The sequence below is a fragment of the Trifolium pratense genome, linkage group LG2 (genome assembly GCF_020283565.1).
Source record: "Trifolium pratense cultivar HEN17-A07 linkage group LG2, ARS_RC_1.1, whole genome shotgun sequence".
Taxonomy (NCBI): Eukaryota; Viridiplantae; Streptophyta; class Magnoliopsida; order Fabales; family Fabaceae; genus Trifolium; species Trifolium pratense.
Window position 1 is genome coordinate 13,506,832 of NC_060060.1, and position 23,775 is coordinate 13,530,606.

Sequence of the window (23,775 nt, forward strand, 5' to 3'; positions counted from 1 at the left end):
TTTTATCGATCGAGTTAAAAATTTATTTTAATTTTGCTTAATTACAATTTTGATCCATATGTTTGTTTACTCTCTCAAAATATTGGTCTCCCGATGTTGAAAGATGCTATGGATATTAAAAAAAAAAAAAAAAAACAAAGAAAGATGCAATGGATGATGAGAGTATGTTAAGCACATGACATGACATGACATGACATAAGTTGGATTGGATCTACTCGTATCGCATCGTATATTCAGACGAGACAACAATTGATAAGAAGAATAGAATAGAATAGTATCACGGCAACGTTTTCCACTTAACTTCTCTTCTCTCCTTATAAGTCATTTTTGACCCAACCACCTACTCTCTTGTTATTATTACCTTCGTTCTTCACACACGCTCCTTTTCTTTCTCGATCGATCTCAATCTCTTATTTTTCCTTCACACACACACACACCACGGTACTAACAAGATTTTACCATGGGTAAGAACAGAGCGAGATCCTCTCACTCTTACATAACAACATCAACCTCTAACTAACTTTTTCTTCTTAATTCCAGATTCAATTTTCTCATTTCGCTTATTTATTTATTTATTTATTTGCCTGATTTTCAGCAACTCAAAATCCATTCAACAAAATATTGAAGACGTTGGAGAAACCCGCTGGTGGCGGTGAGTTTGGAAAATACTACAGTTTACCAGCTCTCAACGATTCTAGAATCGGTCAGTGAGTCGCTCAATTTCATTTTCGCTTGTTTTATTATCCATTTTTCGATAATATAATACAATTATATTGTAATCTTACTTTGTTGTATAATAAGTATAAGTGATGATGATATAATGTGAAAATAAATCTGGATTCAGTTATATATATGATCTGAACTTGTGAGGAAATGATGGTTAAATTTGTGTTTGTGTTGCAGATGCTCTACCTTACTCGATCAGGATACTTTTGGAATCTGCAATTCGTAACTGTGATGAGTTTCAAGTTAAGAGTGACGATGTTGAAAAAATTATTGATTGGAAGAATACTTCTCCCAAACTGGTGGAAATTCCGTTCAAGCCTGCTAGAGTGCTTCTGCAGGTAAGTAGCGTGAATATATATTGATGTTGGGGAGGTGGAGCGGTGTTCAACAATATTGCTTCTGTGGCATTCTTTCAATGTTAGTTGTATTTCGGGTATTGATTTTGCTTTTAATGTCATTATCAGGATTTTACCGGGGTTCCTGCTGTTGTTGACCTTGCCTGCATGCGAGATGCGATGAACAGACTTGGTGGTGATTCTAATAAAATTAATCCATTGGTAATCCAAATGCTGCTTAGTCGTGGATTTAAGATTGATATGTGGGTTTTTTCATTATTTAATTAGTTATGCACTAGGCATGTGTAACAAATTCAAAATTGGTTACCTTCAGGTACCGGTAGATCTTGTCATTGATCACTCTGTTCAGGTTGATGTTGCAAGATCAGAAAATGCTGTTCAGGCAAATATGGAACTTGAGTTCCAGAGGAACAAGGAAAGATTTGGTTTCCTCAAATGGGGTTCAAATGCGTTCAATAACATGCTCGTTGTTCCTCCTGGATCAGGAATAGTCCATCAGGTTATTGCATAACTCAGTAAATAGCGAAGTGTGTGTGTGTGTGCGTGCGCGCCCGCGCGTGCATGTGCGTGTGATCTAATTCTGTAATATTTAATGCCTGGATTTTTATTTTTTTTTTAACTTGGTTCTTTATCCAGTAATTCCAGTTTGTATTCTTAATCAAGTTTTGCAAATTCAACTTTTGCAGGTCAATTTAGAATACCTTGGTAGAGTTGTGTTCAACACAAATGGTGTGCTTTATCCCGACAGCGTTGTCGGAACGGATTCGCACACAACTATGATTGATGGTTTGGGTGTTGCTGGGTGGGGTGTTGGTGGAATTGAAGCTGAAGCTGCAATGCTTGGCCAGGTAAAAATAATGTGTTACTGAGTTTTCAAATTACAGATTGTGATCTATTTATTTAATATATTCGAATAAGTATGTGTGGAAGTTTTTTACTTTCTTTTCTGCTAATTAGTATAATTATTTTCCTTTGCAGCCCATGAGCATGGTCCTACCAGGTGTGGTTGGGTTCAAATTATCAGGCAAGCTACGAAGTGGTGTCACAGCTACTGACTTGGTGTTGACTGTTACTCAAATGCTAAGAAAGCATGGGGTTGTTGGCAAGTTTGTAGAGTTTTATGGTAAATACTAATTTATGCAACATATTTCTTCCTTTGTAGCATCATGTTCCTAGCTGATTAGTCTTTCCTAAGATAATAATTGTTTTTTACTTCCTTTATGCAGGCAAGGCATGAGTGAGCTGCCTTTGGCTGATCGTGCCACCATAGCAAACATGTCTCCTGAGTATGGTGCAACCATGGGATTCTTTCCTGTGGATCATGTCACTTTGCAATATTTGAAATTGACTGGAAGAAGCGACGAAACTGTACGTTAACACTTGTTTCATGATATTTGGTTTTGCCTACATGTTCTTACATGTCTTCATTGCAGGTTTCTATGATAGAATCCTACTTACGAGCAAATAAGATGTTTGTAGACTACAGTGAGGTATATTATGCATATATTGTTTTTGGGGTGGTTGTATCTGAAATGTCTGAAAGAACCTGGTCTCACCGAGAGTTTGCTTTTTTGCATTGCAGCCCCAAGTGGAGAGAGTATACTCATCCTATCTGGAGCTCAATCTCGAGGATGTCGAACCATGCGTCTCAGGTCCAAAAAGGTAACGAACGAGTCTTCGTGTTTTCCACTTAAAGTAAGGGGGAAAAACTGTACTGTTCCATTTGTTTTGCATTACACACGTCTTCCCTTCTTAAAATATTGCACTTGAGATCATCTGGGTTTAAAAAATTACAAAACCACCACTAACTCTAAAAAGCTAATTTAGTGTTAACAAATTTGTTAAAATTGTCTATTCCTACCTTTGACCCTTGCCGGCTTGTTCAATCATATTTTGAGAAAAATGAAGAACACGTCATTCGACTTAGCTGAGTTGAAGTTTAAATTTGACTACAAAACTTGTATAACCTACTAATTCAATTAAAAATTAACAAATCTGTTACATTTGACAACGTTGTGGAGTTAGTTTAGGGTTTTATATGGAGGGTCTGTCGGTATATAGTCTGAAAGTTTAATTACAGTCAGTTTTTCATTGTGTAATCCTTGCTTTAAATTTTTTCAGGCCTCATGACCGTGTTACTTTGAAAGAAATGAAGGTAGATTGGCATGCCTGCCTCAACAATAAAGTTGGGTTTAAGGTATGAACTTCTGGAACCATGCATATTATTTTTAATGTCTAAATATAAAATGGCACAGCTTATTCGTAGCACCCATCATGATGCCTGAATTTTTATATCTCCACATTCAGTTTTCAAATATGGCTTTTCAATATCCACTGCGTAATTTTCAGTAAATCTCCACTGCGCAGTTTTCACACACTTGCACTTTTTAAAAACTTGTATACATAGTGAAATTTATCAATCCAAAGCATTAAATTGAAAGCTCGCATGACTATATCAAGTTCACAAAATTTTATTTAATTGAAAGCTAAATGATACTTGATTCCACCACCACCACATTATAATAACATACTCCCTTCAGTCTCATATATAAGCAAAAATAACTATTTTCACAACCATTAAGAAAAGTAGCTAATCTCATTTATAGCCTTGGCCGTTTCTTTTGTTTGAGCTGTATAGTTTCGCATTGTTACAGGGTTTTGCTGTACCAAAAGAATCTCAGACAAAGGTTGTTGATTTCACATTCAATGAAACACCAGCAAAACTTAAGCACGGGGATGTTGTTATAGCTGCTATCACCAGCTGTACAAATACCTCAAATCCTAGTGTAATGCTTGGAGCTGCATTGGTTGCAAAGAAAGCATGTGATTTGGGATTGGAGGTTAGTAGATGTCTCTGCATTTGGTTGCTGTGTCATTATGACTTAAGATTTAATTCAATAATGATATGTTTATACATATATATTATGTGTAAATCCAATGTTTGAGACTGCTCTTTATTTTTATAGTCCAGTAGTTAAATACATATTTGAGGGAATGTATAATGTGTTTACTTCTTCCATTTACCCCAAATAATTTGTTGTTTCCCACTGACTGATTGCTATTTTTTCACTATTTTATATTAACTAATAGGTGAAGCCATGGATCAAAACAAGTCTTGCTCCAGGTTCTGGTGTTGTTACTAAGTATTTGCAGAGGAGGTACTCTTAGAATATCCTAGAGTATATATTCATAATATGGTGGCGTTCACATTTATGTAGCTGTAGTATCTTGATTACTGAATCATATATTGCTTCTGCAGTGGCTTGCAGAAGTATTTGAATCAGCTAGGATTTAATATTGTTGGATATGGATGCACCACATGCATTGGAAATTCAGGGGATATTAATGAAGCTGTTGCATCTGCAATTACTGAAAATGGTACATATCATTTTTATAATGGTAGTTTTGAAGTACTGACTTATGATTCTGAGGTTATCTAAACATTGGTTTTCTGAATTTTCCAGATATAGTAGCAGCAGCTGTATTGTCTGGAAATAGGAACTTTGAGGGCCGAGTCCATCCATTAACAAGGGCTAATTATTTAGCTTCTCCTCCTCTCGTTGTTGCTTATGCCCTTGCTGGCACAGTATGTAACTAAAAATTATTTCCAAGTATGCATTTCAAAACTGCTTCTTGCTGTCTAATTTAAATATTATTATTCAGGTTGACATTGACTTTGACACCGAGCCTATTGGGATAGCGAAGGATGGAACACAGATCTTCTTCAGGGATATTTGGCCATCCAGCGAAGAAATAGCAGATGTAAGTGGTTAAATGTGCTTAACTGTGACTTCACTGTATAAATAAAAATATATTGTTTAGTGTCTACCAGTTGTTAATATTTGTCCAATTTTCAGGTTGTACAATCAAGTGTGCTGCCCGATATGTTTAGGGAAACATATAATGCTATTACCAAAGGCAACCCCATGTGGAATAGTTTATCTGTTCCATCTGGCAATCTTTATGCCTGGGACTCTACATCAACTTATATTCATGAGCCACCTTATTTTAAAGGCATGACCATGTCTCCCCCAGGATCCCATGGAGTGAAGAATGCTTATTGTTTGCTCAACTTTGGAGACAGTATTACGACTGATCACATCTCTCCAGCTGGCAGCATACATAAGGATAGTCCTGCAGCTAGATACCTTACAGAACGCGGGGTTGATAGACGAGACTTCAACTCCTACGGAAGTCGCCGTGGTAATGATGAGGTGATGGCAAGAGGAACTTTTGCCAATATTCGCATTGTCAATAAATTCCTGAATGGAGAAGTTGGGCCTAAAACTATACATATTCCTTCTGGGGAGAAGTTATCAGTTTTCGATGCTGCAAATGTAAGTTTTCTGAACTATGCAACACGTATGCATAATGGTCATTGGTATTTTTCTGAACCATGCTGCAATGATATCACTCTTACTTCCGTATATTTTTTAATCAAAGAATGAAGTAGCTAACCCAACGCAACGTCTTTTAGCTCGTATATTATTAATTTCATTTGATTGCCATATATAACTTCAAGAGAGGTTCCAAAGTGGTCCATGTGTAAATCAAATTTAAGAGTTTCAACACTATAGATATGTTGTTGGATTTGTTCTATATATACAAAATAGTCGATTAACTAGTTATTGCTACCTTCTTCTTTTTTTGTCGACTATAGAAATTTAATGTGAAAGAATATAATGCTTGAATTTGGTATTGACACTACTTAATTGTCAGAAATACAAGAGTGAGGGGCATGATACGATTATTTTGGCTGGTGCTGAGTATGGGAGTGGAAGTTCTCGTGATTGGGCTGCAAAGGGGCCAATGCTACTGGTAATTCCTTGACGTTGTTCTGCTCTGACTAAGTTGTGTATATTCTCTTGGTTTGATGTAATGCTGTATTGATTCATTATTGTTCCTAGGGCGTGAAAGCTGTCATAGCAAAAAGCTTTGAAAGGATTCACCGCAGTAATTTGGTGGGAATGGGTATAATTCCTCTTTGTTTCAAGTCTGGGGAGGATGCTGATTCTCTTGGATTGACCGGTCACGAACGTTACACCATTGATCTTCCAAGCAGTGTGAATGAAATTCGACCTGGTCAAGATATCGCAGTGGTGACAGATAATGGGAAGACTTTTACATGTACCTTGAGATTCGATACAGAGGTATTACTTAGTCATAGTTTTCCATCTTTTTTGTGGCGGTGATCTATTGTTTTGTTCCCGGCTCTTATTCTTCGACTTTTATCCTGCTGATGTTTCTGTTACTTATGGCAGGTTGAACTTGCTTACTTCAATCATGGAGGCATCTTACAATACGCCATCAGGAACTTGATCAATGCCAAACATTGACACTGATTTTAACATTGTCTAAATAATGTGAATGGGTCAACGAAGGTCTTTTCAATGTGGGAGGAAATCCATATCATTCAGCTATTTGTATTAATAAACCAAAGAACTCAGGCGAAGGGTTGTAGGCTTGTAGCTGTGTCGTTTGCTGAAGAAATGCAACTCATTTTTCTCATTTCTCTTATCTGTCTACGAGAATAAAAAATGGTTTTACGTTTGCATTTGTAGCAAACATTTACATTCTAGTGTTGCCACCTTATTGAGTAGGGAATATCAAGAATTTTTATTGAACCAGTGTGCTGTAAAAGCATAAATTAGACAAAAAGAGTGTTGAAAGGTTTTTACAACCGAGTTTGAAATGAAGTTTAGCCTCCTATAGCAGGAAGCTTGAGCTTTCTCGTAGCTAAGTGCCTATGCCAGTTAATCGAGAAATTAATTTTATTATTATTATTATTATTATTATAAGTAATAAAAAGGAAAACGAGTAAATGAAAATATGCTCTTAATCTAAGCAATACACACACAAACAAACATCAAAATTTGAAAAAAAAAATTCTTCAACGTAGTCAATATACATTGTAGTGGCAAAAATTAGTATATAATATGTTTTAGGCAAAAATTAGTATATATAATCTAACCTTGAACTTCATTATTACCGAGTTGCACAGTTTTACGTTGCAAAAAAAAATTGTGTACTAATTGAGTATTTTGTTAAGGGTTTCCTTTTGTTAAATCTTAGGAAGCTCTAACCACTTTTTCAGTTATTTGTGAGGCAGACTCAAAATCTGGACCAACTGGCATTGCATTAACCTTCTTCTCCCCGGACAATTTATTTATTTTGCCTTTTGAAACTCATTACAAAGAGTGGTTTCATAGATTGAAAACATGTAATAATGTAAATGCCTCTCATAAATGGGCGAACAGCAGAAGAAAACATGTAACAATGATTGTTACATGGGGTAAATGAGCTCGGAGGAAAAAGCCCGTATACTTTGTTACATCTATTGGTTTCATACATTTTCTTGAATCTCCCTTGGGCAAAGTTCACAACTTCACAAGTACTTATTTTTTATTGTATTTGCTACATATAAATGAAGAAGTGTGAGAAAAAAAAATGAGTTACCTAAGCTACATAACATAAAAAATTACAAAACCACACATTAAGCTGTAAGCATTTCCTTCGAGATCTGAAGCTCCATTGTGCGAAGTATTAGCTGAGCCGAGACTTTAAAATTGCACATCGTTGGAGTGATGAACTCAGACAAGCCTGAAAAATAAGTCGATCAACATGAGAGGTGATCAGCAGCAACTGCAAACAATGTTGAATATATAAGATAACATGTCACAGAAGATTCTAAGTACCTCCACACACCACATTTTGGGAAGTGCTTATCATATAAGCGCTTATGTCTAAGCTATTACTATAATTACAAGGAGAATGTGGTTAAAATATTTTCATATAAGGTAAGTTCCCGTTTGGATTAGCTTATTTTTGAGCTGATGCAAACAGCTTATGCAATTTTTATGTATTATTATAAGTTTGTCAAGGTAGTTTATGATAAAATAGCTTATAAAAATACAATTTTCACTAGTGTTAACTTATAAAATAGCATAAAACCTAATTTATATTGCATAAGCTGTCTGCATAAGCTCAAAAATAAGCTAATCCAAACGGGCCCTTAATTGTGGGAGCATAATAAAGTTATTTGAAAACTTATAAACATGCCATAAGCTCTCTCAAACAATTAACAAGTGTTTGTGTTATAAAACAACTTAATTTAACTATATATAAGCTCTTTCAAACATACCCTATATCTGTGGTCTTAAGTTCAATTAAACCCAAAATAAACATGATAGGTGTAAGACAAATCAACACTTACAATACTTGTTTTTATCGAACTGTATGTTATGCACGCAATCATTTAACCATGTATCAGGTAAAACAAATGTAAAATATTGCCAGATAAACATGATTGTCTTGCCATGACTGTGAAATAATATTCTTTTACAATACAACAGAGGCGAGATAAGTACCTATAGTAACATATACTCAAGTTCTGTATTCACTGACGCGGATCCATTTGGTACTTGACCACTTATTTCCTTTAATTACTGGACAACCACCTGAAATTATCAAGAAAACAATTTTTTTAATTTATCTTCTCTGCTGTGAAATTCCATTGATGCATCAGGCAGCACAAATAATAATAATAACAACAACAATAATAAATAGAGGAACTAACCATGCAAGCTTGATGCATCTAAAGTTGCATCCGGCTTCATGCTCCAGAAAAGTAATGCATCACCTCTCTTTGGCTTAATCGAAAGTCCTTTTTTCCCACAATCAGAAAGCTCATTATACCATGGCACAGAACTGAAATTCCCCTTGGCAGCAGGGAACACTGTCTCGCCTCCTTCTTCAACATCTGTACTGTATGATTAAATACAAAGGGGACATATCATAAACAGCTGACCATATATCCAAGACAAATTGAAGTTAATAATAACTAAGACAGCGCATGATATCACTTACAGGTACATCAGTACTGTTGCTATGCGCTGACCCCCATTCTTTGTGTTAAAGTCATCAAGAAAGTAGTCATAATGAGGCTCATACTTTTGTCCAACTTCATAATGTAGAACTTGAAGTCCTTCACCGTGCTCTGTATATTGCGAGGCATAGTTTATTAATACTTGCTGAAGTATATGATGAAAATTAACCTACTACCTTAGATCATAATTCAGAAATCCATATGGCAAAGATAACTGAGAATATTCAGTGAAAGACACATACATAAACGTGTGTCCAACTACTCAAAGTTCTCACTCACGGACAAAAGGTTTACTACAGATTGTATGGTACGCAATTGAATAAGAGCTTGATACTATTCTAGTATTCTTGACTTACATACATACAAACAAGAGAAAGCAGTACCAGTAATAAATTCTTAATAATATCAATAAAAATATAAAAAATTCATAAAAATATACAAGAGCTGGGACTACTTACCTACAGGTATAAAAGTGAAGTCGGCAATTCTTTTCTCAATATTCCTCACAATCTTATCACGTCCCCTGGCAAGAAAAGTTCCAGAGCTTGTACGCACTCTACATGTATAAAGAAATATGTAAATATATGGTTTTCCATAATGGCAGTTTAAATAATGCTGAAGAAATGGTGTCAAAAAAATATGCTAAAGAAATCATTTTCAACTTCAAAGAACATTAAACAGAGAAAGATAGGATATAATCCAACCTGCTGTCTTTGCTCTTTCCAGTCTCACTGTCGACAACGGTTGACTTGTGCATATTCGGCTTTGCTATGTCGATCAGATATTCACATTCTTCCTTGTTCTGAGTAGATTATTCAGTTAAACTTTAGTAATTGGAAGGTGGAGACAGTACAATGCATCATATTAAATATTAATGCCCCAACAGAGGTTCGAGCTCAACCAAGAGTTATATGCAATGTCATCACATCACACTAGAGTCATATTCAAACAAAGAAATACACCACTTGAACGCTCCATCAAACATCATTTAACCAAGCAAAACACAAAATAGTTTTGGTATTTAACCTAAGTACCTAACCTTCAAAATAGGGAAATAGTAAAAGAAAGGTAAACTCATCACCAAAAACCACAAGGAATTAAAAGACCCTTAATTATTGCGTAATATTAGATTTTGAGACTAACTCAAGTACTCAACCCACAAAATTAACTTGTAAGGTGAAGATTGTGCAAACTTTATAAACCTTATTTATGCAATATCGGGATATGTCGGACTTGAGCCTTTCTTGTATGTAACCATGGTAATAAACCCCCTACTTCTCTTCCACTTCCACTCCACGCACAACCTTATTTCTTCCTAGAGTTCTAGGCTCCTAGTTGTATCAAACCCTTAACATATAGAATCCAATAATATTTACCAAATATCACCTTCTTTCCCAAGCTTTAATCAAGTCACAATAAATAAATAAATAAAACACTTCCAAATTAGGCCGTGTTTTTACAAACCACAACCTTGATTGAGGTTTGTTCGTTTGCATTGACTCATTTGAGCTTATCTAATGACCTGCTCCCTCCGTGACAAAATATAGGCAAAATTCACCTTTGTAAGTTCATTGCATAATCAATGTATCTAGTCTATAATTAAGACTTGGATACATTAATTATGCAATGAACCTAGAAAGGTAAATTTGACTTATATTTTGTCACAGAGGGAGTAAATTGTCTGGGAAAGCTTATAGAAACAACTTATGACATGTCCATGAGTTGTTTGTTTTCAGCTTAGCCTTCTTCAGGATAACTTATGAAAACAACTTATAGCTTATACAAAGCTTGACTTTATTTTATTTCATTTTACAAAGATAATAGCATATAAATAAGCACTTACAGAAACACTTAATTAAGTTGATTACCCAAAAATAGCAATATAAAATTCAAATCAATCGCATTAAAATTCCAATTCAACACTTAATATAAACATAAATCGTTGAAAACACTAACCAGAAAATTGTGATACACAAAAGCTCTTGGCTCCCATGATACAACTTCAACCCACTGCTCTCCTTTACCTTCTTCATCATCAACACTGATTCAAACAAAAAACAAGAAAACTTCATCAGCACAAAAAAAAAAAAAACCGAATCGAGTGACGGTTATAACAGAACGTTACCTGTCAACGGTGTTATGAGCAATGGAGGTGAGATCGTTGGGTTTAGGCAAGTTTTGATTGGAAGAAGGAATGGAGAGGATTCCGAAAACGAGGAGAATGAGGATTAGGAAAGTGAAAGCGATGAATAAAGCGAAAATGATTGTGTAAGAAGAAGAAGATTTACGAGATGGAAAACGAGAGTATCTAGATTTCGCCATTGTTGTTGAAGTTTTCAGATCTAATTGATGAGATCTGAAATTCAACGAATGTGTAATAATGAAATTGAATAATTGAGAGAGAAGAAGAGAAAGTGTCAAAAATTCAGAATGTGTGTAATACTGTTACGACTAGGTAGATAGATGGTGGAAGAAAGAAGGAACAAGCAATTGAATATGGATTTTTTTGTTTTTTCTTCTTTTTCCTTATTCGGCATATTTAAAATCCATAAACGTCGATATTTTTTATTTTTTTTTTGACAAAATAAACGTGGATATTGCTAATGTTGAATATTTGTTATCAAAATATAATTTAGGACAACCAAATGTTAATTGGCTCAGTGGTAATTGATTCTGAACTTGATAGGAAGGACCACAGCCACAGTTCGATCCTCCGCAACTGCATTTGGGAGGGGATTGAAACCACTTGATGTCAGAACTTGCCTCAAATTCTGAACTACTAGGGTCCTCTTTTCCTAGGAACTAGAGGGTGAAAATAAAAAAATATATAATTTAGGACAACAGTTTTTATCATTAGAGTTTGAAATTCGTGAAAATAACTTACTAGTCGGTAACAACATTGCACCTAAAATGTAGATTAAAGTTTCAACTCCGATTATCACACTTCTTTTAAGGTGACTAAATTCATTTAAGGGGTTAATTTCTCCCAATAAATACTTTTCCATATGCATTGACCGGAGATTTAACCCAAAACCAAATACATACACATATTCACCTTTAAATATAACATTCTAGTCACTAAAAAAATTACCATCATAATACAAATAGTATATATTTGTCTAGAATTTCTGTAGTATTTATCACTTTCTTAAAAATAAACAAATTTCTCTTTTAACTTAAAGAATTGTTTAAAAGTCTGGATTTTTTTGGGTACAAAAAAGTCAAAATTTATAATAGTGGTACTTAATTAATCAATCAACTAGCATAGGAATATCTACCCTAAAATTATCTCTAGGCAAGATAGTGTCACCAAAACCATTGGCCCTCTATAGAATACTATTATTATGAATGTATTTTAGAGTGTTGACATATAAACCGATTTGTTTATATGCCATCTATTTGTAGTTTTTTGTACCCGAAGGAAATATATTACCTATTTATCTATTCACACCTGTATTTATATGTTTAGGAAAAATATAGTTCTATATATGACAAAACTTACTTGATTAACTCTGTAGGAAAAAAGTTTTCAAAAAAAAAAAAAAAAAACTCTGTAGGAAAAAATATAGTCCTATATATGAAAAAATTCACTTGATTAAAATATTTTATAAAATATTAATGAAAATTATTATTATTAGTTATTTTTTAAAATTGCAAACTATTTTAAATATTTCTTTTTAGTAGTTAATGACTTTGTATTTTAGTAGTTGATGAAGTGCTCCAAACAATAAAGCTTAAATGACACTTTTTACCCTCTAAATTTAATAATCTTGTGATTTTGGATCCTTTATTTTAAAAATAACATTTTTTCCCCTTAACTTGAGCACCTTTTACAAAAATCATGTCCCATTTAATTTTGACTTGGTCAATACTTATGTGGATGATACATACCGATTAACTGAATTTGGAATGAACTTCAACACGATAGACCCATTTTCTTGAATTTGGATGACCCACTTCAATTTTTTATCAATTAGATCTTTAAAAAAGATGATTGAAAAGATTGTTATATTTTTGTTAGATTAGTTAGTGGAAAATATTAAAAAAAAATTGACAAGTGGAAAATATTAATTAATTGTAAATTTTTATCATATTTTCTCTTTATTTTAACAAACTTACGATTTGGGTGTCTCCTAAGTCTGGTGCAAGCTCAAAAGCAAGCATAAATTAAGAGTTGCATATCTTCCCACCCATATGTGCTCCTATCTAAGATGGGTCGACTTCCACCAGTTCCGTGGAGCAGCCAACTCCTGCTTCCAAACTTTACATAGCCTCCTTCAGCTATAGGAGGATCTGAAACATATTCTCTAGGAAGCACCGACACTCCTCAGATTAGGCGTGTTCGTGTCCGACATGTGTCAGTGTCTGTGTCCGATACCAATACCGACACTTATGATTACACTAAATTATGTCATTTTTCCAAATTTTTATCGGTGTCTGTGTTGTGTCCGATGTCCGTGTTTGTGTCCGTGCTTCATACCGTATTCTAGACAAAATAGTTCGTTTTATTGCTCATAGATTGGAAGATTCGGGGCAGCCACAAGGTCAAATTTATGAGCAAGTACTGCATTATGGTATGGTATGAATTCGAAATAGATGGTATGATTAACCTATAATATTTACCTTTAATTAATTTATTAATCAAATGAATAAAATTATTTATTTTATACTCTGGATTGTTAGTTTAGGATTAGTCTAATACTTATATTTCAAGAGTGTAACTTTGAGAGTTAATTTGAACATAAGAGTATCCTAATCTTTTTTTTTTTGTGTGGTTACATTGTCCTAATCCTATCTTACCTACTCTATCTATCTTTAAGTTACATACATCTCTTTGAAAAGCAAATATCCTTAACTATTCGGTATAAAGTTGGCGTCACGTTATCAATATTAAATTGGTCAAACCCATTTGGGGTTGGTCGAGTGGTGTTCGCTTGGGCCCTTGGAGTATGCTCCTCTCAAAGTCTCAGGTTCGATTCTCACTGGTGCCAATTTCAGTGTGCTAAGTCCATACAAAGCAAAAATAAAAACTCTGGCTTTAAATGGGGCTCCCGCAAGTGGGCGGTGAGATTGGTCCTCTTAGATTAGTCGGTCCTAAGGCCGGATACCAAGTTTTCAAAAAAAAAATATTAAATTGGTCTAAATAACAAGAGTCCGGTTCCTTTAAGTATGTGATCGAGGTTTAATTTTTGACTCATGCGTATGGAGAAAATTTAGTTGGGAGAAGAGAACTCACTTTATGTGCCCCATAAGCTTCTCGGCGGAGATTAGTCATCACTAAAAATAGTGAAAATTTCGTACCAATATCATGATAACCTAAAAAAGAATTGGTATCACGTTAATCACAAAATGCCAAACCGAATTATCTAATAAACTAGTAGTTCGTTCTTCACATAAAAATACGAAATTTTGATTAGATTCAAATTCAAATATAAACAAAAGTAATTAAAACAAAAAAATTCTTAAAATCACTTATGATTTCCTTTTATTGTAAATTTGTAGAAAATGTCAATTGATTCCACAGTCACCAGATTGAATTGGTTCAAAGTGGCCCAATAATTTTCAATATTACTATATGAGATTTTTTTTTATAAATATTTTCTAAATAAAATACAAGAGTTGTGATTGTTTTTTGACAAGCATCCAAAGTTGTAATTTTTATTTGATTTTTTTTGCATTTAGTTAGCTGGCAAAGGATTGCTTAAGTTGACTGTGAGAACAACTACTCCGCCATATTGTCCACTTGTGTCAAAAATATTCTTAAACAAATGTCCTTCTTTATGCTTATTATTGTCTTTCTCGTATTAAAAAATGTTGACATGAAAATCCATGAATTGTACAGATTGCTTGCAAGAGAACGGAACATTTTCTATAGCCAACAATTAAAAATGGCAAATACAATTTCAATAGAATGAATTCATGACAATATTTTTCAACACTAGTATTTTATTATATACAAAACTTGAAATCATTATTTAGGTTACTAATTTTTTTATCTTTTTTGGTTTTTTTTAGTTAAGTAGTATGATGTCTGGAATTTCACCTCCTTAAAGTGATTAAGTGGAGAAATCAATATTTCAAACTCAAACATATTATAATGTCACTATTCATGATAGTAGTAGTAGAACTTATCCTTTACAAGTACATATTTGTGGTCTTCTCCCCTTCTAAATTGATCAGAATCCCTCCATGTCCCCCTATCTACCGAGAGATATCTTCCGGTAATGTGTTTTTTAGTGTGACCAATTTATGGAGAGGAAGAACGAATTTTTCTCTTCCCACCCCCTTGTTTCTTTTCTACCCCCCATTTTTTCATTTTTACCCTTGTTAAAAACTTTGGAACACATTTTCCGAAAGTTTTTCTAGATCAAATGCGGAAAATATTTGGAAAACACATTCCGAAGATTTCTTTCAAGGCAAAAAAAATATTCAGAAAACGCGTTCTAAAATATTTATCCAAGGGCAAAAACGGAAACACAGAGGATAGAAAAGAAACATAGAGGGTTGGAAGAGAAAATTTCAGGAAGAACAACCATCTTTTTTATCAAACAATTTAAGGTTGGCCCAAAGGCCCAAACCCTACAAAATACAAAGATCATTTCTCTCCCGACCCCCCACATTTCTTTTATACCCTCCAAAAATCTCATTTTGTCCCTTGCGGTTTGAAAATTTTTTGCCAAAAAACTTCGGTTTATATTCACCGATGCCAAATATTAGACCATTTCGGTAACTGTGAACCGAACATTAGCATTTTTGGTACACAGAAACCGAACGTCAGCTTGTTCGGTACATGCGAACCGAAATGTCCTAGATTTCGGTACGTTGTTACCGAAAATTTCATTGGGTCGCTGGAATTAGGCCATTTTCGGTAGAAGTTTACCGAAATAATTGTTTCGGTACCTGCGAACCGAAATGTCCCAGATTTTGGTAAGTGGTTACCGAAGTTTATCAGCATGTTAAATTCCTTCGGTTCGTATAAACCGCAGTACCCCCTAAGGGCAAAAACGGAAATTCAGGGGTAGAAAAGAAATGAGGGGGTCGGGAGAGAAATGATCAAATACAAATGAAATAAAGGCCCAAGCCCAATATTATAAAATTCAATTTATGGGAAATTTTCTCATCTCACCTACCCACTTTCTCACCACACCTCCGGAAATTCCATTTTTACCCTTGGTCAAAAAATTCGGAACGCGTTTTCTGAATTTTTTTAGTTCAAATTTGGAAAAAATTCGGAAAACACATTCCGAAGTTGTTTTTAAAGGCAAAAAAAATTCGGAAAACGCGTTCCGAATTTTTTGACCAAGGGCAAAAATAGAATTTCTAGGGGTGTGGTGAGAAAATGGGTAGTGCGAAGAGAAATTTTCAATTTATGGTTGGCCTAAAGGCCCAAGCCCTAACAATACTTGTCCCAAATAAAGCACATAAGATTTTGAATAACAATTGAAACATGAACAAGGGAACTACTCCACAAGAAGTTCCAGAAATTGACCAATTGAGAAACAATATTGGAATGTCTCCTATGGCTTTAAAAGACACCAATAGCTGTAGGGTACAAAGCCTTGGGCTTGTAAGAAATAATATGGGGAACATAAGTAGAGGTCCTTCTCTTAGGAGGTTCCATGGAAGCTAAGGCTGGTTGGTTCAAATATGCATACTTGCTTTTAGTCCACCTGCATATGTCAAAACTAACACTATTATTATTTCTCCTAAATAGTGTGCAAACTATCTATTTTAAATTGGTTTCATTTATGATTATGATTTATGAAGTTAGCAAATAAGATGACATTAAAAAAATTGTTGTGGGGTCTCTATTAGTCTATACATAATTGAAGGACTGATTGAAGCATTTGTTGTCTAGATACATTGACAAGTTCAGTATCTTTGCTTGTAAAATTAAAACATTGTCAAGTACTCAAGTTTAGTTCCAATCTTGAATTTCTGAATTTCTTACTCCTTCCATTGGTATCTTTAATATTCTATAGTTCAATTACTATTATGTAATTTAAAGAAAATATAACATGCATAGTGTTGGAAGAGTTGATAACATGACTTTCCTCTAGGAAAAAAAATATTAATTTGATTTCTAGAATCTTTTATTTGGGAGTCATTCAACCCCGTATACAAAAAAGGAACAAATGTCTTATTACCAACTAAAAAATTATAAGGCACTCAAAAGACCTAAATCATTAGATATTTTGATCTCCATATCGAACTAAATTGAATCAGCTTGTAAGTTCAATCGACTAAATTATACTATCACCAATTTGATCTCCATACCAACCAATCTTTAAAACATTCAATATAAGTTTTCAAAAGTCCATATTACTTAATGTCTATTAACAAAATAATTAATCTTGTTAAAATATCATGATAAACTATCTTGTCCAAACAAATTAACAATCTTCAGGTGAAGTTTTTCCAAGATACCACAATTAAATATTTTTTTGTAAGATGAAAAATGTACTAACCAATCCTTTATTCCCACGCGCACTTCCTTGTCCTCATCAACTTTATTGCCACAATAATTTGTCCCTACAACCCAATTGACCTTCTCTTTATTGGTCTCATATTCATCACGATCATTTTCCAAGCTCAATTCAAAACTCAGGTACTCTTGCTCCTTTAAACAAAATAGGAATCATGTTCATAATCTAAGAAACCATGTTATTGTATATAAAAAATCATCAACCAAACATTAACCACATACATGAAGAATATGTAATTATACAATTGATAAACGGTTTTTTTTTTTTTTTATCAAAACTCCTTGTTAATCATCTCTTAGGATTAAAAAGGAAAAAAATAAAACTTGTTATTTTATTTTTGTTGATGATGAATCATATATGATATATTTTCACATATTTACTATATATTTGATTGATTTATGAAAACCTTGAATTCTTAGTAGCGGCTGGAGAGAATCCAAACTATATAACCTTACCGTGAGGTTGCGTGCACGGAGTCTTGCTGCAGCCTTGATAGCAGCAAGGAGATGATCTTCCTCCACAATTCGCTTTTGCCTCCAAAACTTTGCGATTTCTCGCTTTGTCACACTTTCTTCTGCTCTTGGCTTTGAGATGACTCGAAATTTTGGAAGTGGCGGAGGTGGTGGTGGTGTTGTCCTTCGAACAACCTCTTTCCTCGATCCTTCTTCGCTTCTTTGCTTCATTTCGACAATCTTTGATCTTTGTTCACTTTGTCACTACTCACTAACTTTCTTAGTTGTTTTTGTATCTTAAAAAGGTTGAAGATTAGAGATGTAAGCAATTACCACAAGCTAACCAAACTATCCAAACCTAACTTTCACACAACACCAATAGATAGACTTTTTGTTATACATGGAATTTCTTAGTGAGATAGAATATGCAATATTTATAGCCTTAATTGCGTGTGGGGATAACATAAATAACATAAAAACAATGGACTGGTTGTTGGATTTATTTTAAGAGTAAAAATGTTACAAAAATAGTACTTATTAGAGAGTGTTACTTTTGGCTCAAGTTAATGCGGCCAAAGTTGATCTCTAACTTATGAAAATTCAAAATTTAATGCACATACTGAGTGTGAGTAGCTAGTAGGAGACTCGTATATTTCAAACAAATAATCAGAGTTTTATTCATCATAAAAATTTAAATTTTAATATTTAACTCGTGCGTATGAAAAAAAAAAATTAGAACAGAAGGACTTAAATTGTGTGTTTCATAAATTTCTCGACAAAAATTTGTCATGTAAAAAAATTGTACAAGTTAGCAATTCAAACAAACAAACAAACAAAGCATTTAAGATTTTTCTAACATTAAATAGGAGACTCCAATTATATTAAATGTGGGTCCAAAAAGTAAAGATAATCTTCTTCTATGTCTTTCTTTCATCACTAAAGGTTCCCATCCTTGTCAAGAATCTTCAATGGTTGGCTGTGACCCTCATATGCTATGTGCAACTTGCGATTATAAAATATTATTTCATGGTTTAGTGATGCATAATATATATAATTTTATTCGTCCTCCATGGCAACCTCTACTAAGTCTTTTAATTAGTGGATAATGCCAATGTTAATAAATAAGTCTTAGTAACCCACTTGGGTTGGTGCATTGGTATTGGCTTGGGACCTGGGAGTGTGCTCCTCTTGAGGTCTGAGGTTCGATTCTCTCTGGCGCCAATTTGGGTGGGCTAATTTAGCTTCTTCAAAAAAAAATAAATAAGTCTTAGTTTCAACCGACGGCTAGAAAACCTCCTCTAATTAGCCATTGTCCAAAGCAAAAGGCCAACTTGCCAAATATTATAAACACAAATTAAAATAACTACGTACGTTGCAATTATGATTTAATTAAGAAGATTAGGTTATCGATCATATTTTAATTTTGGCTTAAATGCAGTTTTGGCCCCTCAAGTTTCACAATTGCTTGATTTTGGCCCCCCACATTTCAATTGCTTGATTTTAACCCTCTAAGTTTCACAATTGCTTGATTTTAGCCCTCCAAGTTTCAATTGCTCGATTTTGGCCCCCCAAGTTTACCCCCTTTTGCATTTGCTAGCCCCCCGTTGACTTTTTTTTACTATAAATTGCTTGTGTGACATTTTAAAAAAATTAAAAATATGATTTAATTAAAAAATAATAATATTTGCTTTTATAAAAATGTATTAAAAATTGTTTTTTAATAAAAAGTTTAATAATTATTTTTTATTTAAAAAAAAGTTTACAAAGTTTTTAAAAAATAATTCATAAAATGTTTTTTTTACTTTTTTATATAACAAAATTATTTTACAAACTACATATAATAAAAAAAATATTTTATAATTTAGTTTTTAAAAAACAATTTGTAATTTATTTATTTATTTTTAAATACTTATTTAATTTTAAAATGCCACATAACCAATTTTTAATTAAAATATTCAACGGGGGGCTAACAAATGCAAAAGGGGGTAAACTTAGGGGGCCAAAATCGAGCAATTGAAACTTGGAGGGCTAAAATCAAGCAATTGTAAAACTTAGGGGGTTAAAATCAAGCAATTAAAATGTGGGGGACCAAAATCAAGCAATTGTGAAACTTGGGGGGCCAAAACTGCATTTAAGCCTTTAATTTTAAAATGATAAATTATATTAACAACTTTCTGGAAAAAACATGATATATCAATAAATAGGAGTACATCGTACTGTGAAAAACAACAACAGAACAACTAGATTAATTGAGATTTAGAGCAACTTCTAATACAAGAAAGCGTACAATGAAAGCAACAGTTCAAAGATAAAAAGGAAAACAAAGGCAAAATCTTAACAAAAGAAAGGGTGGGAATATTATGATTTGGATTTAGTGCAGTGTAATAGCATGCCGTCAGCACATCTGAACCATCAGGTCAAGATCTAACGGTCCATATTTTAGGATTGAATTTTAATTGTTTATAAATATAAAATTCAAACTTAAAATATGAACCGTCAAATTTTGATCTGACAATCCATATACGACCGCACTATAGACACTATTTCCAACTGCACACAAACAATCCTGAATATCATGAGTAAAAGAGAAAGAAATCAAGGATGGTGATAGCACTGATTTAACATAGAGCAAGAATTATGCTTCTGAAGGAAAAGAATATATATTTCTCATTCAACCAAAAAGCAGCTTATGAGTAAGTATCTCAAGTTGAGAAGTCTAGTCTAGTAATAATGTGCCGTAATCAATTGCCGTAGCTCAGAGTTTTCTTAATCAATATCTAGACTCTCCCCTTAATGGAAAAAATAAAACTCGTTTTTTTCCAATTAGACAGTGAGATGAATCAGTTTTCTAGAAAAATACTCCCTCTAGACTCTAGTCTTGTATATAAGCAACAATTCAATTTTCAGGTTTATTGAATAAATTGATATATCTAATCTATTGATATATTTGGCCTACAAATACATCAATTATTCAATGAGGTGAATTGTTGCTTGTATATATATGAGACTGGAGGAACTACTTAGGTGTTCTAAGAGTGACTCTAAACATTCCTCCAGTTTTATGTATGTGAACACTATAATCTGCCAACTAATTAATCATATATTCATATACCAGAAAACACGATGCACATAAAGCTTACCAAAGAAGTATTACACCTTCAGCTTGAAACACCACAATATACAAAGTCTTGTTTTCAATAATCAATAGCCAACTTCAACTTAGTACAAGAGTTTGATGATCAGATCATCTTAGTAAATGAACTAAATAATCAAAGCCATGTCCAATAACAGTTTCCCCATATTATTCATATACAAGCTTCATTTTCACAGGTAAATATTAGCACGTTGTGAAGCAATCAAGGCACAATTTTGAGCTCAAGCAATCAGACATTAAGGGAACTGATAAAAAAAAAATGTGCTAAAAGGGAGCAGGGGTCATATTTCTTAAATATTGAATTAGTTAATGTCCTCCAAATAAAATAGTGTCATGATTTTTCTCTATACAATAAACTTTATCTCTCATAACACAGATACTCACACCCCACCCACCCCCTCTCTATCTTGGAGAAGCAGGTGTTACGGACCAACAACTTAGAGTGAATAGAAAGATCGCTTTTATTAAGAAAATATGAGAGAATAGAAGAGCAAACTCTCCTCCAATCTATTCACTAAAAGTTTATAATACTCAATGAATCTTCTCCGCCCTTGTATTCTCATATTAATACGCGATACTCTCTAACTAATCAATCAACTAACTAACTAACTTCCCCAACTAATTCTCATTTATTCTAGACTTCAAAATTGGGAAGAAGGTGGTTGCTGCAGTCACCAAATCAACATTGTTGGAGTAAGCTCAGACATCTCATATTCAAAATTGCATTTTAATCATACTCACTGAAGTCGCCACATGAACAATCCGATCTTGATCCAACTAATTTATTGACCACGGCAGCTGCATACTACTATGTATAGGGAATCCAAACTACGGAACAGAAAGACAGACTTGGAATCGCAAATGTTAATGGATTTTCAGCAAGTAAAACAGCTCAACATGGTAATATACACCAGCGACCTTATAATTATTCTTTCTAAAGACTATACCCATAATTAAATACCAACTTGGCATACGATACACAACTGTTCCAATCTGGGAACAGAGACCAGATCACTGTCGCCGTCAAGGGTTAGTGATTGCCCTGACTGGGAGGGAGATAACCTAGTATTTTGGGAATTGTGTGTAATTTGTTTTTCTATCTCTACCCTTTATCCTCTTATAAGCGCCCCCTTTCTAGGGTTTGGGCCCAACCCTTTCGTTAAGCACAACCCTAATTTAGGTGCATGTTCCTCACCGGATATTCTCTCATGATTGACCCTCATGTCTATGTCTCACTCGCCAACTGTATGACACGGTCAGCTCAGCTCTAACTGACCGAATGATCTGATACTTGATACCGAACAGCAACCAAGTATAAGTTTGTTCACTATTTACCAAAAGCCAACAACACTAGCAAAAATTCCAATGTGTTAAACCAAAATGCCTCCTAGCACACGTCAATAAATCTGGAATCACAGTGTAAGCTTCGAGTAACATACATCACAATGTAAGCTTCAAGTAATAAAGCACATGCTTCACTAATACTATTTCCCTAAAATAAGCTAATCTAAACATGTAAACAATGTAGTCCTTCTAATACCATCAATTACCAATCAATCACATTAAAATATTATTTAACCAAGTAAATGAGCTCAAATGGTTAACGAGCTTTAGTTAACAACAAATCGTTCGGAAGATCCCAAATTCAAATTTAGGCTTAACTTCCCAGCCAAATCGAACTCTGAATTACCAGAACTCCTTCCATTATATTTCTACTAATGTGCAAACAAAGATTCATCAACCCTAAATCATCATCCTAATTCAAATAAGATTTAAATACAACAAAAGATAGAAAATAGTGAACAAAATAAACAACTTTATTTCAACAAAAACATATGAAACATCCAACCAACTATATAAAATACACAAGTATATTGATTTTCAAATATCAATTCAAGTTTCATGCTGAAGTAATTCGAAGTGCTTTAGATTTAAACCTATACCTAGGAGCTCTAGGAATAACTTGACTAGGACCCATATGAAATTGACCAGGAGAATCAGTAAGAGGAGGACCATCATCATATACATAACCAACAAGATGATTACAACTATTGCACTTGATCTTAGTTCTTTTTCTTTGAATTCCCCAATAATTGATTGTTTCGAAAAACGGACGAATCTTATCTTCTTTTTCGAATTTGAATTTGGTGGAATCGATGGCGGAGAAGGAAATTGAGTCTTTGTTTCCGGCTTCGAAGTAGAAATTGGGTGGGTAGGTGTAGGTGGAGTTGAGATTGAGATCGGTGTTGCATTCTAAGCAGGTGTAGATTGAAGCCATTGTTGTTGTTAAGAGATGGAGAGAGGGGTTTTTCTGTATCGGAGGAAGGGATGAACCGATTTGTTTATATAAGAAATAAGGAAAGTCCAAAACGCGTTGCGGTTGTTTGTGGACTGGCCCACTCTTAGACTCTCGGGTTCTAGAATGTTGTGCGTAGCCGTCTAGCGTGGAAATAACTAGGTTAAGACAAATCGATCGTTGGATTGAAAGTTTATATCCTATAGATTATTTATAATTAAAAAAAAAATTGAAAATCATTTGATAGGTTATTGAGACCCATCAAAATTAACGGTTTATGGATTTTTATTGTATACCGTTAATCTTGATTTATACCGTTAAAAGGTTGAAGGTCCTTGGAAGAAGCTTTGGAAAATATCAGTCCCGCAAAAAAGCCAGAAAGTTAAGTTGTTTGTATGGCGTGTGCTACGCAGCTGCTTG

General features: G+C 33.8%; 4 protein-coding genes across 5 annotated transcripts; 1 reads left to right on the forward strand and 3 right to left on the reverse strand.

The window, feature by feature from the left end:
- Positions 1–256: 256 nt before the first annotated feature.
- Positions 257–6,817, forward strand: LOC123908006 (aconitate hydratase 1). The gene is made up of 20 exons (XM_045958501.1): positions 257–464; positions 596–703; positions 904–1,064; positions 1,191–1,283; positions 1,396–1,581; positions 1,769–1,930; positions 2,061–2,205; positions 2,308–2,450; positions 2,516–2,572; positions 2,665–2,744; positions 3,204–3,279; positions 3,737–3,922; positions 4,173–4,240; positions 4,342–4,460; positions 4,547–4,668; positions 4,746–4,844; positions 4,940–5,419; positions 5,802–5,900; positions 5,990–6,232; positions 6,344–6,817. Exons 1-20 carry the CDS (start codon positions 461–463, stop codon positions 6,416–6,418), a joined length of 2,706 nt encoding a protein of 901 aa, XP_045814457.1. The 5' UTR covers positions 257–460; the 3' UTR covers positions 6,419–6,817.
- Positions 6,818–7,379: 562 nt separating this feature from the next.
- Positions 7,380–11,477, reverse strand: LOC123907012 (probable prolyl 4-hydroxylase 10). 2 transcript variants are annotated; one of them, XM_045957070.1, is made up of 8 exons: positions 11,093–11,477; positions 10,924–11,008; positions 9,672–9,769; positions 9,426–9,523; positions 8,949–9,078; positions 8,659–8,846; positions 8,450–8,539; positions 7,380–7,682 (listed from the first exon to the last, which is right to left on the reverse strand). In XM_045957070.1, exons 1-7 carry the CDS (start codon positions 11,287–11,289, stop codon positions 8,466–8,468), a joined length of 870 nt encoding a protein of 289 aa, XP_045813026.1. In that variant the 5' UTR covers positions 11,290–11,477; the 3' UTR covers positions 7,380–7,682; positions 8,450–8,465. The 2 variants fall into 2 exon arrangements, with proteins under 2 accessions (XP_045813026.1, XP_045813027.1); XM_045957071.1 differs by having other exon boundaries at positions 7,380–7,724.
- Positions 11,478–16,311: 4,834 nt separating this feature from the next.
- On the reverse strand, positions 16,312–18,734 carry LOC123907013. Its single transcript, XM_045957072.1, has 3 exons — positions 17,909–18,734; positions 17,436–17,587; positions 16,312–16,637 (listed from the first exon to the last, which is right to left on the reverse strand). Exons 1-3 carry the CDS (start codon positions 18,134–18,136, stop codon positions 16,493–16,495), a joined length of 525 nt encoding a protein of 174 aa, XP_045813028.1. The 5' UTR covers positions 18,137–18,734; the 3' UTR covers positions 16,312–16,492.
- A 4,121-nt stretch (positions 18,735–22,855) lies between these two features.
- Positions 22,856–23,390, reverse strand: LOC123907014 (uncharacterized protein At4g08330, chloroplastic). Its single transcript, XM_045957074.1, has one exon. The coding sequence runs from the start codon at positions 23,335–23,337 to the stop codon at positions 22,960–22,962; it is 378 nt and encodes a 125-aa protein (XP_045813030.1). The 5' UTR covers positions 23,338–23,390; the 3' UTR covers positions 22,856–22,959.
- Between the last annotated feature and the right edge of the window lie 385 nt (positions 23,391–23,775).